The sequence below is a fragment of the Lolium perenne genome, chromosome 4, assembly GCF_019359855.2.
Source record: "Lolium perenne isolate Kyuss_39 chromosome 4, Kyuss_2.0, whole genome shotgun sequence".
Classification (NCBI taxonomy): domain Eukaryota; kingdom Viridiplantae; phylum Streptophyta; class Magnoliopsida; order Poales; family Poaceae; genus Lolium; species Lolium perenne.
This window is the reverse complement of record NC_067247.2, coordinates 25,300,832-25,318,370: the sequence shown is the minus strand read 5'-3', so window position 1 is coordinate 25,318,370 and position 17,539 is coordinate 25,300,832. Positions and strand designations below refer to the sequence as shown.

The following is a 17,539-nucleotide window of genomic DNA, read 5'->3' as shown; positions in this document are numbered from 1 at the left end:
ACAAATAGAGTTCATACCAGCCTCTCACCACAATCGGATTGTTGTAGATCGTCATTATTGCCTTTTCACTTGTGTAGCTTGAATAATACGGAGTGAAAACCAAGCTCCAACCGCCGAAGACCACTGAACTCCATAATGAACTTTACAAAACCAAAGAAGAACAGCAAATATTTTTGGTGTTTTCGAATTGGAAGCAAGAACAAAAGGAAACAAGCAAACAAAGCAAAATCTTTTTTGGATTTTCTTATAGCAAACCAACGATAGCAAATAAAGCAAAATGAAAGCAAGAAACCGAAATAAGCAAATGATAAAGAGAAACAACAGAAATATTTTTGGTCTTTTTGTGTTTTAGGAAAGAAACAAAGCAAAAACAAGAAAATGAAAACTAGAAGAGTCACATAAACACAAAGCAGCAGGAATCTGCCAAACTTGACAGCAGTACAGTAATCGATTTTTAAGAAATTCCTCCGCTGCCCAGATCGAAAAGTGTTCAACTAATGAAAGTTAGATAATAACCTGGGGAACATGCACAAAAATTGGCTTCGCAAAATAAAGTTCTGGCTGTTTTTGAGAATTTTTTTTGGTATCAGTCCAAAATCTGTTTTCAGGCAGCACTTCCCCAAATATCATCTCCCTCTTATTAGAAAACCACTTTAAGAAGCTAAACAAGTATGTACAAGTATCCAACAACTATAATATGCAAAGAATGAGTGATTCCGGTATACCTCTCCCCAAGCTTAGGCTTTTGGCCTAAGTGGAGATCAATCCCATGGTGCCCATGCACATTTTTGGGTGTTAAAATTATTATTACAGGGCAGAAAAAGATTTGCAAACCTCTAAACAACTAAAGCATCTTGCATAATAAGTAGTGCTACAGCAAGTAAAACAAGTGGAGGAAGAAAGAAATGTTGTTTAGCTCTTCTATGCATATAAAATGTACTTGTTAAGAAGGTTGATCAAGTCTTGCCACCAAATAAATTTTACATAACATAAGAAGAATTAAACCTCAAATCAATCATGTTACCTTGTATTGTATTGATATGGATCCAATCACAAGAGTTTGATATTCTTCTTTAGGCTCATATATAGGACAATCAATAGTTCCCACTTTGATAGTTCTCACATTAGAAATGGTATTAACTCCACATACTTTATCAATCCTCTTGGGAAAATAAACAGTATGCTCCTTGTCATCGACATTGAAAGTGACTTTTCCTTTATTGCAATCAATAACAGCCCCTGCGGTGTTAAGAAAAGGTCTCCCAAGAATAATAGACATATTATCATCTTCAGGCATTTCCAACACAACAAAATCAGTTAATATTAAGCAGTTCTGAGTAACTTGAACAGGAACATCCTCACATATGCCAACAGGAATAACAGTAGATTTATCAGCCATTTGCAAAGATATATCACTTGGTATCAACTTATCTAAATAAAGTCTCTTATAAAGAGAAAAAGGCATAACACTAACACCCGCTCCCAAATCACATAGAGCAGTTCTAACATAATTATTCTTAATAGAACAAGGAATAGTAGGTATACCTGGGTCGCCCAGCTTCTTTGGACTTTGCCACTGAAAGAGTAATTAGCAAGCATAGTGGAAATCTCATCATTAGGAATTTTCCTTTTGTTAGAGACAATATCTTTCATATACTTTGAATAAGGAGGCAATTTAATAGCATCAATCAAAGGGATTTGCAGGAATAAAGGTTTCATCCAATCACAAAATTTATTATAGTGTTCTTCTTCCTTTGATTTTAGTTTCTTAGCAGGAAAAGGCATTTGCTTTTGAACCCAAGGTTCCCTTTCATTACCATGTTTCTTAGCAATAAAATCTTCTTTGGTATACTTTTTATTTTTAGCATGCTTTTCAGGTTCTTCTTCAACCTCTTCTTTATCAGAAGCATCATTCTTATCGTTATCTTTATCATGTTCATTACCACTTTCAGTTTCAGCATCAGAAATAGAAATACTATTAGGATCATTAACAGGCTCAGAGGATTCTACAACAGTTTTATGTTTCTTTTTCTTTTTCTTAGATGGATCACTAGTTTCAGTTCGTTGAGAATCTTGTTCAACTCTTTTGGGATGCCCTTCAGGATATAGAGGATCCTGGGTAGAAACACCGCCTCTAGTTGTTACTTCATAAGCGTGTTTTTCTTTAGAATTATTTTTTAACAAGTCATTTTGCACTTTAGTGAGTTGATCAATTTGAGTTTGAACCATATGAAAATGTTTAACAAGCATCTTAACATCATTGGAGGTTCTCTCCACAATACCATGCAATTCACTAATAGCTCGAGAGTTTTCCATTAAATGATTCTCTACTCTCATATTAAAATTTTCTTGTTTAACAATATAATTATCAAACTCATCTAAGCATTGAGCAGGAGGTTTTGAATACGGAATATCTTCCCTAGTAAAGCGTTCAAGAGAGTGTACCTCAATCATGGATGAAGGGGGAGTTATCTTACATAAATCTTCTATAGGAGGTAAATTCTTCACATCTTCGGATTTAATACCTTTCTCCTTAAGAGACTTCTTGGCTTCCCTCATATCTTCATCATTTAATTTAATTAAACCCCTCTTCTTCAATATAGGTGTCGGGGTTGGTTCAGGTGTAGACCAATCATCATGATTCCGGCCTATTCTAGCCAATAATTCTTCAGCGTCGTCTGGAGTTCTTTTCCTGAAAACACAACCAGCACAACTATCCAGGTATGCCCTAGACTCAATGGTTAATCCACTATAAAATATATCAAGTAAATCATGCTTTTCCAAATCATGTTTAGGCCGAGCTCTAATAAGAGAGCAAAATCTCGCCCAAGCCTCAGGCAATTTCTCTCCATCTTCCTGATCAAAATTATAAATTCTCTGCAAAGCAATATGTTGAGCACTAGCAGGAAAGTATTTCCGGAAGAAAACATCAAGCAATTCTTTTGGACTATTAATAGAATCAGGTGGCAAACTATTATACCAAGTTTTAGCATCATCCTTTAATGAGAATGGAAATTTTTTAGCAACGAAATAAGTACGCTTCTTAACATCATTAGAAAACAAGCTACTCAGAGTAGATAGCTCAATCATGTGTTCTACAGCACTTTCTTTTTCAGTACCACAAAAAGGTGTTTTCTCAACAATAGATATATGAGATAGATCAAGAGAAAAATCATAATCCTTATCCTTAATGTTTATAGGAGATGTGGCAAATTTAGGATCAGGAGATAGCTTATATCTAACAGTATGTTGTGCAAGAAGCTTTTTAATTTTTCTTGCATCAGTAGTAGCATTGCATTTATCAATAAAATCATCATCAAGTTCCACATAATCTTCATCAGGATCATCACTAGAGTATTCAACAGACTGATGTCTACGCCCCCTCCTTTTCCTGTAGACAGTGTTGGGCCTCCAAGAGCAGAGGTTTGTAGAACAGCAGCAAGTTTTCCCTTAAGTGGATCACCCAAGGTTTATCGAACTCAGGGAGGAAGAGGTCAAAGATATCCCTCTCATGCAACCCTGCAACCACAAAGCAAGAAGTCTCTTGTGTCCCCAACACACCTAATAGGTGCACTAGTTCGGCGAAGAGATAGTGAAATACAGGTGGTATGAATATATATGAGCAGTAGCAACGGTGCCAGAAAATAGCTTGCTGGCGTGTAGTTGATGGTGGTAGTATTGCAGCAGTAGTAACGCAGTAATAAAACAGTAAACAAGCAGTGATAGCAGTATTTAGGAACAAGGCCTAGGGATTACACTTTCACTAGTGGACACTCTCAACATTGATCACATAACAGAATAGATAAATGCATACTCTACACTCTTGTTGGATGATGAACACATTGCGTAGGATTACACGAACCCTCAATGCCAGAGTTAACAAGCTCCACAATTCAATGTTCATATTTAAATAACCTTAGAGTGCATGAAAGATCAATTCGACTAAACCAAGTACTAGCATAGCATGCACACTGTCACCTTCATGCTATGTAGGAGGAATAATACACATCAATATTATCATAGCAATAGTTAACTTCATAATCTACAAGAGATCATAATCATAGCATAAACCAAGTACTAACACGGATGCACACACTGTCACCATTACACCATGCAGGAGGAATAAAACTACTTTAATAACATTGCTAGAGTAGCACATAGATAAATTGTGATACAAAATACATTGCAATCATAAAGAGATATAAATAAGCACTTCACTATGCCATTCATAACAGTGAATAAGTATTCTGTGAAATATAGCCTAAGAGACCCACACGGTGCACACACTGTCACCTTTACACACGTGGGACAAGGAGTCTCCGGAGATCACATAAGTAAAATTCACTTGACTAGCATAACGACATCTAGATTACAAGCATCATCATATGAATCTCAATCATGTAAGGCAGCTCATGAGATTATTGTATTGAAGTACATAGGAGAGAGATGAACCACATAGCTACCGGTACAGCCCCGAGCCTCGATGGAGAACTACTCCCTCCTCATGGGAGCAGCAGCGGTGATGAAGATGGCGGTGGAGATGGCAGCGGTGTCGATGGAGAAGCCTTCCGGGGGCACTTCCCCGTTCCGGCAGCGTGCCGGAACAGAGACTCCTGTCCCCCAGATCTTGGCTTCGCGATGGCGGCGGCTCTGGAAGGTTTCTGTGGGTTTCGTCGAACGTGATAGGGTTTTCACGACGGAGGCTTTAAATAGGCGGAAGGGCAGCCTCGGAGGGGGCCTGGGGCCACCACACCATAGGGCAGCGCGCCCCCCCCTCTGGCCGCGCCAGGGTGTGGTGTGGGGCCCCCAGGGCTTCCCTCTGGCGGCTCTCGGGTGTTCTGGATGCTTCCGGGCAAAATAGGAACCTGGGCGTTGATTTCGTCCGATTCCGAGAATATTTCGTTACTAGGATTTCTGAAACCAAAAACAGCAGAAAACAACAACTGGCACTTCGGCATCTTGTTAATAGGTTAGTTCCAGAAAATGCACGAATATGACATAAAGTGTGCATAAAACATGCAGATAACATCAATAATGTGGCATGGAACATAAGAAATTATCGATACGTTGGAGACGTATCAGCATCCCCAAGCTTAGTTTTGCTCGTCCCGAGCAGGTAAAACGATAACAAAGATAATTTCTGGAGTGACATGCCATCATAACCTTGATCATACTATTTGTAAAGCATATGTAGTGAATGCAGTGATCAAAACAATGTATATGACATGAGTAAACAAGTGAATCATAAAGCAAAGACTTTTCATGAATAGCACTTCAAGACAAGCATCAATAAGTCTTGCATAAGAATTAACTCATAAAGCAATAATTCAAAGTAAAGGTATTGAAGCAACACAAAATAAGATTAAGTTTCAGCGGTTGCTTTCAACTTGTAACATGTATATCTCATGGATATTGTCAACATAGAGTAATATAATAAGTGCAATAAGCAAGTATGTAGGAATCAATGCACAGTTCACACAAGTGTTTGCTTCTTGAGGTGGAGAGAAATAGGTGAACTGACTCAACATTGAAAGTAAAAGAATTGTCCTCCATAGAGGAAAAGCATCGATTGCTATATATGTGCTAGAGCTTTGATTTTGAAAACATGAAACAATTTTGTCAACGGTAGTAATAAAGCATATGTATCATGTAAATTATATCTTACAAGTTGCAAGCCTCATGCATAGTATACTAATAGTGCCCGCACCTTGTCCTAATTAGCTTGGACTACCGGATCATCACAATGCACATGTTTTAACCAAGTGTCACAAAGGGGTACCTCTATGCCGCCTGTACAAAGGTCTAAGGAGAAAGCTCGCATTGGATTTCTCGCTATTGATTATTCTCAACTTAGACATCCATACCGGGACAACATAGACAACAGATAATGGACTCCTCTTTTATGCATAAGCATGTAACAACAATTAATAATTTTCTCATATGAGATTGAGGATATATGTCCAAAACTGAAACTTCCACCATGGATCATGGCTTTAGTTAGCGGCCCAATGTTCTTCTCTAACAATATGCATGCTTAACCATAAGGTGGTAGATCGCTCTTACTTCAGACAAGACGAACATGCATAGCAACTCACATGAAATTCAACAAAGAGTAGTTGATGGCGTCCCCAGTGAACATGGTTATCGCACAACAAGCAACTTAATAAGAGATAAAGTGCATAATTACATATTCAATACCACAATAGTTTTTAAGCTATTTGTCCCATGAGCTATATATTGCAAAGGTGAATGATGGAATTTTAAAGGTAGCACTCAAGAAATTTACTTTGGAATGGCGGAAAATACCATGTAGTAGGTAGGTATGGTGGACACAAATGGCATAGTGGTTGGCTCAAGTATTTTGGATGCATGAGAAGTATTCCCTCTCGATACAAGGTTTAGGCTAGCAAGGCTTATTTGAAACAAACACAAGGATGAACCGGTGCAGCAAAACTCACATAAAAGACATATTGTAAACATTATAAGACTCTACACCGTCTTCCTTGTTGTTCAAACTCAATACTAGAAATTATCTAGACCTTAGAGAAACCAAATATGCAAACCAAATTTTAGCATGCTCTATGTATTTCTTCATTAATGGGTGCAAAGTATATGATGCAAGAGATTAAACATGAGCACAACAATTGCCAAGTATCACATTATCCAAGACATTATAGCAATTTACTACATGTATCATTTTCCAATTCCAACCATATAACAATTTAACGAAGAAGAAACTTCGCCATGAATACTATGAGTAGAAACTAAGGACATACTTGTCCATATGCTACAGCGGAGCGTGTCTCTCTCCCACAAAGTGAATGCTAGGATCCATTTTATTCAAACAAAACAAAAAACAAAAACAAACCGACGCTCCAAGCAAAGCACATAAGATGTGATGGAATAAAAATATAGTTTCAGGGGAGGAACCTGATAATGTTGTCGATGAAGAAGGGGATGCCTTGGGCATCCCCAAGCTTAGACGCTTGAGTCTTCTTAGAATATGCAGGGGTGAACCACCGGGGCATCCCCAAGCTTAGAGCTTTCACTCTCCTTGATCATGTTGCATCATACTCCTCTCTTGATCCTTGAAAACTTCCTCCACACCAAACTTAGAACAACTCATTAGAGGGTTAGCGACAATAAAAATTAACATGTTCAGAGGTGACACAATCATTCTTAACACTTCTGGACATTGCATAAAGCTACTGGACATTAATGGATCAAAGAAATTCATCCAACATAGCAAAAGAGGCAATGCGAAATAAAAGGCAGAATCTGTCAAAACAGAACAGTTCGTATTGACGAATTTTATCGAGGCACCATACTTGCTCAAATGAAAATGCTCAAATTGAATGAAAGTTGCGTACATATCTGAGGATCACGCACGTAAATTGGCATATTTTTCTGAGCTACCTACAGAGAGGCAGGTCGGAATTCGTGACAGCAAAGAAATCTGAAACTGCGCAGTAATCCAAATCTAGTATGAACTTTACTATCAAAGACTTTACTTGGCACAACAAAACACAAAACTAAGATAAGGAGAGGTTGCTACAGTAGTAAACAACTTCCAAGACACAAATATAAAACAAAGTACTGTAGCAAAATAACACATGCGTTATCTCCCAAGAAGTTCTTTCTTTATAGCCATTAAGATGGGCTCAGCAGTTTTAATGATGCACTCGCAAGAAATAGTATTTGAAGCAAAAGAGAGCATCAAGAGGCAAATTCAAAACACATTTAAGTCTAACATGCTTCCTATGAAAAGGAATCTTGTAAATAAACAAGTTCATGAAGAGCAAAGTAACAAGCATAGGAAGATAAAACAAGTGTAGCTTCAAAAATTTCAGCACATAGAGAGGCATTTTAGTAACATGAAAATTTCTACAACCATATTTTCCTCTCTCATAATAACTTTCAGTAGCAACATGAGCAAACTCAACAATATAACTATCACATAAAGCATTCTTATCATGAGTCTCATGCATAAAATTATTACTCTCCACATAAGCATAATCAATTTTATTAGTAATAGTGGGAGCAAATTCAACAAAGTAGCTATCATTATTATTCTCATCAAGTGTTGGAGGCATAGTATAATCACAACAAAATTTACTCTCCATAGTAGGTGGCACCAAAAGACCACTATCATTATAATCATCATATATGGGAGGCAAAGTATCATCAAAGAAAATTTTCTCCTCAATGCTTGGGGGACTAAAAAGATCATGAAAACCAGCTTCCCCAAGCTTAGAATTTTCTATATCATTATCAACAATGGTGTTCAAAGCGTTCATACTAATATTACTACCAGCATGCAAATAAGATTCCATAGGTTTTTTAATTTTCGCATCAAACAATCCATGTTTTAAATCAGGAAATAGCATAAGAAGCTCATTCTTGTCCATTATGCCAAACTAGTGTAAACAAGAAACAAAAAGATGCAATTGCAGGATCTAAAGGAAATAGCTTTGAGTACTTACGGCGCCGGAAAATAGCTTAGTAGCCGAGGTCCGGAGTGTGAGTACCTTTTACCTTTCCTCCCCGGCAACGGCGCCAGAAAATAGCTTGATGTCTACGCCCCCTCCTTTTCCTGTAGACAGTGTTGGGCCTCCAAGAGCAGAGGTTTGTAGAACAGCAGCAAGTTTTCCCTTAAGTGGATCACCCAAGGTTTATCGAACTCAGGGAGGAAGAGGTCAAAGATATCCCTCTCATGCAACCCTGCAACCACAAAGCAAGAAGTCTCTTGTGTCCCCAACACACCTAATAGGTGCACTAGTTCGGCGAAGAGATAGTGAAATACAAGTGGTATGAATATATATGAGCAGTAGCAACGGTGCCAGAAAATAGCTTGCTGGCGTGTAGTTGATGGTGGTAGTATTGCAGCAGTAGTAACGCAGTAAAACAGTAAACAAGCAGTGATAGCAGTATTTAGGAACAAGGCCTAGGGATTACACTTTCACTAGTGGACACTCTCAACATTGATCACATAATAGAATAGATAAATGCATACTCTACACTCTTGTTGGATGATGAACACATTGCGTAGGATTACACGAACCCTCAATGCCGGAGTTAACAAGCTCCACAATTCAATGTTCATATTTAAATAACCTTAGAGTGCATGAAAGATCAATTCGACTAAACCAAGTACTAGCATAGCATGCACACTGTCACCTTCATGCTATGTAGGAGGAATAATACACATCAATATTATCATAGCAATAGTTAACTTCATAATCTACAAGAGATCATAATCATAGCATAAACCAAGTACTAACACGGATGCACACACTGTCACCATTACACCGTGCAGGAGGAATAAAACTACTTTAATAACATTGCTAGAGTAGCACATAGATAAATTGTGATACAAAATACATTGCAATCATAAAGAGATATAAATAAGCACTTCACTATGCCATTCATAACAGTGAATAAGTATTCTGTGAAATATAGCCTAAGAGACCCACACGGTGCACACACTGTCACCTTTACACACGTGGGACAAGGAGTCTCCGGAGATCACATAAGTAAAATTCACTTGACTAGCATAACGACATCTAGATTACAAGCATCATCATATGAATCTCAATCATGTAAGGCAGCTCATGAGATTATTGTATTGAAGTACATAGGAGAGAGATGAACCACATAGCTACCGGTACAGCCCCGAGCCTCGATGGAGAACTACTCCCTCCTCATGGGAGCAGCAGCGGTGATGAAGATGGTGGTGGAGATGGCAGCGGTGTCGATGGAGAAGCCTTCCGGGGGCACTTCCCCGTTCCGGCAGCGTGCGGAACAGAGACTCTGTCCCCAGATCTTGGCTTCAGCGATGGCGGCGGCTCTGGAAGGTTTACGTGGGTTTCGTCGAACGTGATAGGGTTTCGCGACGGAGGCTTTAAATAGGCGGAAGGGCAGCCTCGGAGGGGGCCTGGGGCCACCACACCATAGGGCGGCGCGGCCCCCCCTACGGCCGCGCCGGGGGTGTGGTGTGGGGCCCCAGGGGCTTCCCTGGCGGCTCTCGGGTGTTACGGATGCTTCCGGGCAAAATAGGAACACAGGCGTTGATTTCGTCCGATTCCGAGAATATTTCGTTACTAGGATTTACGAAACCAAAAACAGCAGAAAACAGAATCGGCACTTCGGCATCTTGTTAATAGGTTAGTTCCAGAAAATGCACGAATATGACATAAAGTGTGCATAAAACATGTAGATAACATCAATAATGTGGCATGGAACATAAGAAATTATCGATACGTTGGAGACGTATCACAGACTCAGGTGAATTAACAGGTGTAGCAGCATTTTCATTAGGAGTTTTAGTATTTTCAATTTGTCTAGACCTAGCAATTGTAGCATCTAGAAAAGATCCTAACGAACCATCATTATCAAGTACAGTAGAAGCATCATCAAAATTATAAGAGGAACTTTCAGATCTAGCAGAAGTACCAGCATGTGAAGCTTGTGGTGGTGAAACAAATTTATCTATCACAGATGGTGAATCAAGAGCAGCAGAGGTACTCAGAGTTGTACCTTTTCTTGTAGTGGATGGTAATATGGCGACTTTAGTATCGCGAGGTTTACCCATGATGGAGAATTTGCAGCGAACAATATCAATCCAAGTGAACTTCCAAATAAAGCTATGCTCCCCGGCAACGGCGCCAGAAAATAGTCTTGATAACCCACAAGTATAGGGGATCGCAACAGTCTTCGCGGGAAGTAAAACCCAATTTATTGATTCGACACAAGGGGAGACAAAGAATACTTGAAAGCCTTAACAACGGAGTTGTCAATTCAGCTGCACCTAGAAACAGACTTGCTCGCAAGAGTTTATCGATAATGTGATTTTATAGCGATGCGATAGTGAAATAACAGCAGCAGAGTAACAAAGACAGCAGTAGTGATTATAGTAAACAACAGGATTAAAATACTGTAGGCACAAGGATGGACGACGGGCGTTGCATGGATGAGAGAAACTCATGTAACAATAAAAGCATGGCATTTGCAGATAATAATAAAGCGGTATCCAAGTACTAATCAATCAATAGGCATGTGTTCCATATATAGTCGTACGTGCTCGCAATGAGAAACTTGCACAACATCTTTTATCCTACCAGCCGGTGGCAACCGGGCCTCTAGGGAATCTACTGGAAATTAAGGTACTCCTTTTAATAGAGCACCGGAGCAAAGCATTAACACTCCATGAACACATGTGATCCTCATATCACCGCCTTCCCCTTCGGTTGTCCCAATTTCTGTCACTTTGGGGCCTCGGGTTCCGGACAACAATACGTGTATACAACTTGCAGGTAAGATCATAAAACAATGCATATCATCATGAAACAATAACATGTTCAGATCTGAGATCATGGCACTCGGGCCCTAGTGACAAGCATTAAGCATAACAAGTTGCAACAATATCATAAAAGTACCAATTACGGACACTAGGCACTATGCCCTAACAATCTTATGCTATTACATGACCAATCTCATCCAATCCCTACCATCCCCTTCAGCCTACAGCGGGGGAATTACTCACACGTGGATGGGGGAAACATGGCTGGTCGATGGAGAGGCGTCGGTGGTGATGATGGCGATGATCTCCTCCAATTCCCCGTCCCGGCGAGGTGCCAGAACGGAGTTTCTGGTCCCGAGACGGAGTTTCGCAACGGTGGCGGCGTACTGGATGGTTTCTGGCGACTTCGACTTCCCGTCTCGCGTTTTTAGATCGAAACCCTTAAGTAGTCCAGAGAGGGGCGTCAGAGGCCAGCCGAGGCGGCCACACAGTAGGGCGGCGCGCCCCTCACGGGCCGCGCCGGCCTGGTGTGTGGGGGCCTCGGGCCTCCACACAGCTTGCCCTTCGGCTCCGTAATTCTTCTGGAAAAATAAGACCTTCGACATAAATTCCGGGGATTTTCCTGAAAGTTGGATTTCTGCACAAAAACGAGACACCAGAGCAATTCTGCTGAAAACAGCGTTAGTCCGTGTTAGTTGTATCCAAAATACACAAGTTAGAGGCAAAACAATAGCAAAAGTGTTCGGGAAAGTAGATACGTTTTGGACGTATCATTGGGTAAATCGTATCCCCTTTGTTGGTTGTACTCCGATGAAACCACTAGCGCACTCCTTCCTCAAAACACAAGTCCATCATCCATAGGCATTGTCGTGGTACCCCCACCTCAGCAGCCTTCTCTCCATTGCCAAGAGTGATAGAAGATCAAACAACAAAGTGGCCTCTATCAGTTTCATCACATGGGATTTGCAATCCTTCTAAGGTCTATTTTGATCATCCCAACTAAGCCACGCTGTGTAGAGCCCTTTCAGAAAGTTAAATATTTTTACACTGAGCCCTCCCAACCTTTTCGGCGAGCAAACATGTGCCCAATTTACTAGGCATTTTCTTTCGCTAGTTTCCTCTTCAGCACTCCAAAGGAACCCTCTTCTCAACTTATCAATATTTTCAATTAACCACTTGTCAGCAGGGAAAGCTGTCAGGTGGTAGACGACTGCAATCAAAGTAATAACAAATCTAACAAGTATTAGTTGGGACTGATCTGTCCATCAATTTCCCTTTCCACACTTTGAGCTTGCTAGCAATCCGATGCAAGATGATTTGGAGCTCAATTTGCTTTGGTTTCTTTAGACCCAATGGCAGCCCCATATATTTTGAAGGGAAACCCCAAGTGTGCCACTGAAATCAGCCAAGATCTAGTCAGAGTCGATCTCGCCAACTCCTACAAAATAAGCCACACGTTTCTAGATATTTGTGTCTCCAAATAGCTTCAAAGCCTGAACAACCCTAATATCCGCAACATGCGGTCTAATGAAAATCGCGGTGTCATCAACTTAGAAGCTTGCCCTCATCCTAGATGTGTTTCGAGCAGAGAAGATAGCAATTCTTGTTCAGTAGCCAGCATGATGTGAATCCATTACCAAAATGAATAACACAAGGGAAAGAGGATCCCTTGACTCAATCCCCTCAAATGCCTGAAAGATCTTCGCTACTTCCCATTCAGCAAGACTCGTGGCGAAGAAGAAGCAAGAAGCAAAGCAACCATGTCTCTCCATCGCTAACAGAAACCCATCCTTTCCAAAATCTCAAGAGGAAAAACCTATAGTCAAAGGCCTTAGCCAAATCGAGCTCAACTAACATATTGAATAGTCAAACTTTTGGTAGTCACTCCAATCTATTTTAATTAACTCAGATTTAGTACAGTATATATCTTGGGGAAAAACGATTTTTTTTTTTTAAAATAAAACACATAAGGACTGGATTGTCATATCATTTGCAATTCAATCACTTTGTAGGGCCATCTTGCCAATTTCTTCCTTCCTCGGGGGGTTGGGGGTTGCTCCTCTCCAAAATGAAAAAGGTTCGCGGGTTTTCCTCTGCAGAAGTCCAGTCCTCCTCTCGCCTTTGTCGCCATCTCGAGCTAGGGTTTACCGTACGCTCCCTCGCCTCGCGTCCCCCTCTTCCGATTTCCAGCGGTGGTGGAGCGCATGGACGGCGCCGAAGGGCCGACGGCGGCGGGCTCGGAGACGGGTCTGGAGCTCTCGTGTGGGGGATTCGATTTCGCGTTCAACTCGCAGAACTTCTCTGACAGGGTGCTGCGGCTGGAGATAGTCGCGGGCGGCAGCAGCGGAGACGTGGTCGCCGGAGGATCCCTCGCCGGCTCGGAGCGCGGCAGCAACGAGGAAGGTGCGTAAGTGCTGCCACCCCTGCTGTTGGGTAATCGTGGTTCTGTAAATTAATAAATTATATGATGTCTGATGCGATTCGGATGTTAATTTCTGTGGGGAAATTCGCGGCTCGTTCGCGACGCATGCTCGGGCTGATTACGTTTTCCACGGGGAAGCGGTAGAAGGGAATCCGTGAGTTCTGAGCCTGAGCTGATGTGGTGTTGATGTAAGAGTTACTGAAATTGGAAATTGTTCTCCTCTGAATCAGTATCAAATCCATTGAGACAATGTAGTGTGGTAGCAAAATGTGGTCCTTCATACGATTGTTGTAGGTGCTCTTCTGTCTCCATACCATAAGTCCATAACCACATTACAAGGCATAAGTTCAAGGTTCAGCATTTAGGGTCAACAACTCAACATTATGCTGCCATTTTGCTTGTTCACCTCTTGTGTGTGTGTGCGCCGAAATATTAAGGTTATTAGTAGCCTATTTGATAATCGCTTACTTCTAAGAGGTGCAAATACGTAATGTATGCAGGTATATTTGGTATTGGCACATTATGCTGATAAAAGGTACCTGTTGGTTGCGTGTTCTGCAGTATGCAGAGGTCCACAGACCTCAAGCCACAGTATGCTGATCAAATGAACTGCCCCCTTCCCCTTTTAGCTATGGACTTGCTTCTGCTAGAAGCACTTTGTATATTCCATACAGCAGATCATCCATTACTGGTTTCGGATTAATTTAATTTAAATCAACAACTTAATTTTATCAGAGGGCCTGTAGATCCATATCCAGACTTTCTGCACGCACTCCTCCACAATCTATTCCACCCCAATCACTGCTGCTCTGCCCATGTAACTCTACCTCACAAAGAGAGCCGGGGGGGGGGGGGGGGGGGGTCTCTTGCAGGATGTATCGTCCAAAGAAGTTGTGGAGGCTGCAGCCAATGTCTGAACGACCAGATCACATGCCCCATGATTTTCTTTCTGTTCACGCACAGTCTAGTGTCGCTTCATTCAGAGGATCAAGAGGGTAGATGATTCTTAATGTTTGCATCAATATGTGATTTTGGCGTGGAATATGGCTGATTGGTTCATTAACCCACAACCTTTTCATTCTTACTTGAACACGTTCGTACAGAATTCTATAGGATTCTTGGGGTAACATTTATGAATACTTCACTGATTGAGCTACATGCTTGCATAGATCCCTGGATGCAGCTAAGTAAGTTTTTGAATTTTCCTGATGTTATTTTAATCATTTTTCCATGTTGCTGAAGATCAGTTAAATGAATCTGCACCCATAATAGAGCAGAGTGTTCCCAGTATTTTTAACAGCAAGGAACTTGTCTAGTGAATCTACTCTGTACTACATCCTTTCCATGTTTCTCCTTCATTCCTCAGTCTTATCATTGTATTTGTTTGCCAGTTTTACGAGTAAAGACGATGTATATCAACTCAGCAATTCTTGCTGCAAGAAGTCCTTTCTTTCTCAAGGTTGCCTTCTTAAATACCTTTGCTCTATAATCAGTTCATCCTTTCTAATAAGATTTTTGTAGATCCTTTCTAATATGATTTAGTGCTTCTCAGCTTTTCTCAAATGGCATGAAAGAATCTGATCAGACATGCCCAACGCTTAGGATAGCTGATTCAGGTAATGTGATGACTCAGATGTAACATTTTTCCTCTGGAATCTAATTTTCTATTGTAATAGTGTTACTTATTGAATAGAAAATTATCAGTAGTCACACTTACATAGACATTTACACACCCAAAAGGCTTTCCCTTGTTGTTTAGTTATTTATTATTGAACTTTTTCCTTGATTCTTTTTCCTTTTTGTTTTCATTCTGAAACAGATGAAAATGCCCTTATAGAGCTTTTAAGCTTTATGTATAGTGGAAAGCTGACAACAACTGAGCCCACTTTTCTTCTTGACATCTTGATGGCCGCGGACAAATTTGAAGTCGTTTCTTGCATGAGGCACTGCTGTCAGTTGCTCAGAAGTTTGCCTTTGACAACAGAATCTGCACTGCTCTACCTAGATCACCCATACTCTTTGTCAATGGCAGCTGAAGTTCAGCTTTTGAAAGGTGCTGCCAAGGAATTCCTCGCCAACAAATACAAGGATTACAATAAGTAGGTGATCCCCATTGGATGGAGCCATCTTTTCTTCCTTTTCAGAGAGAAGTGTAGACATTGTTGTCACAAAATCATGTATGATATGTATTCAAGGCTTGTTTTGTCTTATTTCAGGTTCCGACTGGATATGATGAACATTTCTCTTGCTGGTATGGAAGCCATACTTTCAAGTAGTGACCTACATGTGGAATATGAAGATCAGTTATTCTACCTCATGCTCAAGTGGGCCCGTGTGCGATACCCGGAATTGGAGGAAAGACGTGAGATCTTGAGTTCTCATTTGCTCCCGCTGGTTCGCTTCAGTCATATGACCTACAGGGCGTTTCAGAGGATCCTAACTTGTACCGATAATGACATAGACCATGATCAAGTAACTAAGCTTATCACTGGGGTACTTCTGTGCAAAGCCTATCCTGCACACAAGCCAGGTGCTCTTGCAGCGTGTGCGACCTCTTGTTTGCCAGTTGCAGAGCGAGCTTACAAGTATAGACATCTGAAAGTGGTTGTGTTTGATAAACCCCGCCCGCAGGTTATAGCTTACATGGACCTGAAGCGTGAGGAATGCGCCCAACTTCTTCTGTCACAACATATATTCTCGCAACCACTCCATGTTGCAGGTCAGTGTTTTGTTCTTATGGCAAGATGTAACAATCATGAGCAGAGTGGGTCGTACAGATTTGGCCTCTTCTTGTGGTTCAACCCGGTGCTGAAGGGCTCAAGGCGTGTGACAGTAGATTATGAGTTTGCTTCAAGGACAATGCCTTCACGGCAGTTTGTGAGCAAGTTGAATGCTAGTCACACCTTCACTGATGATGTAGCAGTTGGACATAGTGATCTCTTCTCGGTTCCATGGTCAACGTTGATGGCTGACGATGGCTTCTTCATCGATGGTGTACTACATCTCAGACTTGATTTGACGGTGGTTGGGCAGATGGAGCCGCAAACGTGATATCTTACTCAGCAAAGTTAGGTTTATGGCTTGCTTGTGATCCTTGCTTAATCCCGCCTGCCAAAATGATTTGAGGTCCTGCCCAAAGAGGAAGAAACAGCCAGGGTCCATCCGCAGATTGCTTAGCCACTGCCAACCGAATGTGGTTCTTTTCCATGACCATGTTCTTTCAATAGCTAAGATGTTGCAGCATTTTCTGGTGCGTTTTGCTCCTTTGTCTGTCAGAGTTGTAACAGGCAAGATAGCAGCCGGGTCCTATGATCTTGCTGTTCCTTTTGTTGGATATAGGCAAGGGGTTTAAGCTTTTAGCGTACGGCTTGCAGCTGAGTCGTATGATGTTTTACCTCCTGATGTGTAATGTAGACCTGAAGATGCATGCCACTTTGCTCTTCTTTTCTTTTCTGTTGAACCCAACTATTAATGGAATCTGTCTATACTTGCTCAATTTTTTTTTTTGGTTTTGTTGTTTGCTTGGAGACATTTTGTGTTTGTGTATGCTTCACCTCCATTGTATATTATAATTTCTTATCATCTTCCATTTCCTCTATTGGCATGATGTAGATGCTACATGTGTCGGCAAAGCGGTTGCTCTGACCGTGATGTCAGATGTCAGTCGCCGCTGTCTTGTGTTTCGCTCTCCCTAGGATTTGTGCGCAACCAAGCACACGAATGAACAGTGTTGCATATTGTCATGTTCATATATGCCCATGTTGTCTCATTTGCATTCAAAAAGTTGCAGACGTAACTGCAATTCATCCACTTTCTGG

At 41.0% G+C, this 17,539-nt stretch overlaps 1 protein-coding gene across 1 annotated transcript; it reads left to right on the top strand.

The window, feature by feature from the left end:
- Nucleotides 1-13,413: 13,413 nt before the first annotated feature.
- Nucleotides 13,414-17,200, top strand: LOC127291955 (BTB/POZ domain-containing protein POB1-like). The gene is made up of 5 exons (XM_051321287.2): nt 13,414-13,702; nt 15,113-15,180; nt 15,274-15,337; nt 15,541-15,820; nt 15,938-17,200. The coding sequence occupies exons 1-5, from the start codon at nt 13,504-13,506 to the stop codon at nt 16,770-16,772; spliced, it is 1,446 nt and encodes a 481-aa protein (XP_051177247.1). The 5' UTR covers nt 13,414-13,503; the 3' UTR covers nt 16,773-17,200.
- Nucleotides 17,201-17,539: the final 339 nt, after the last annotated feature.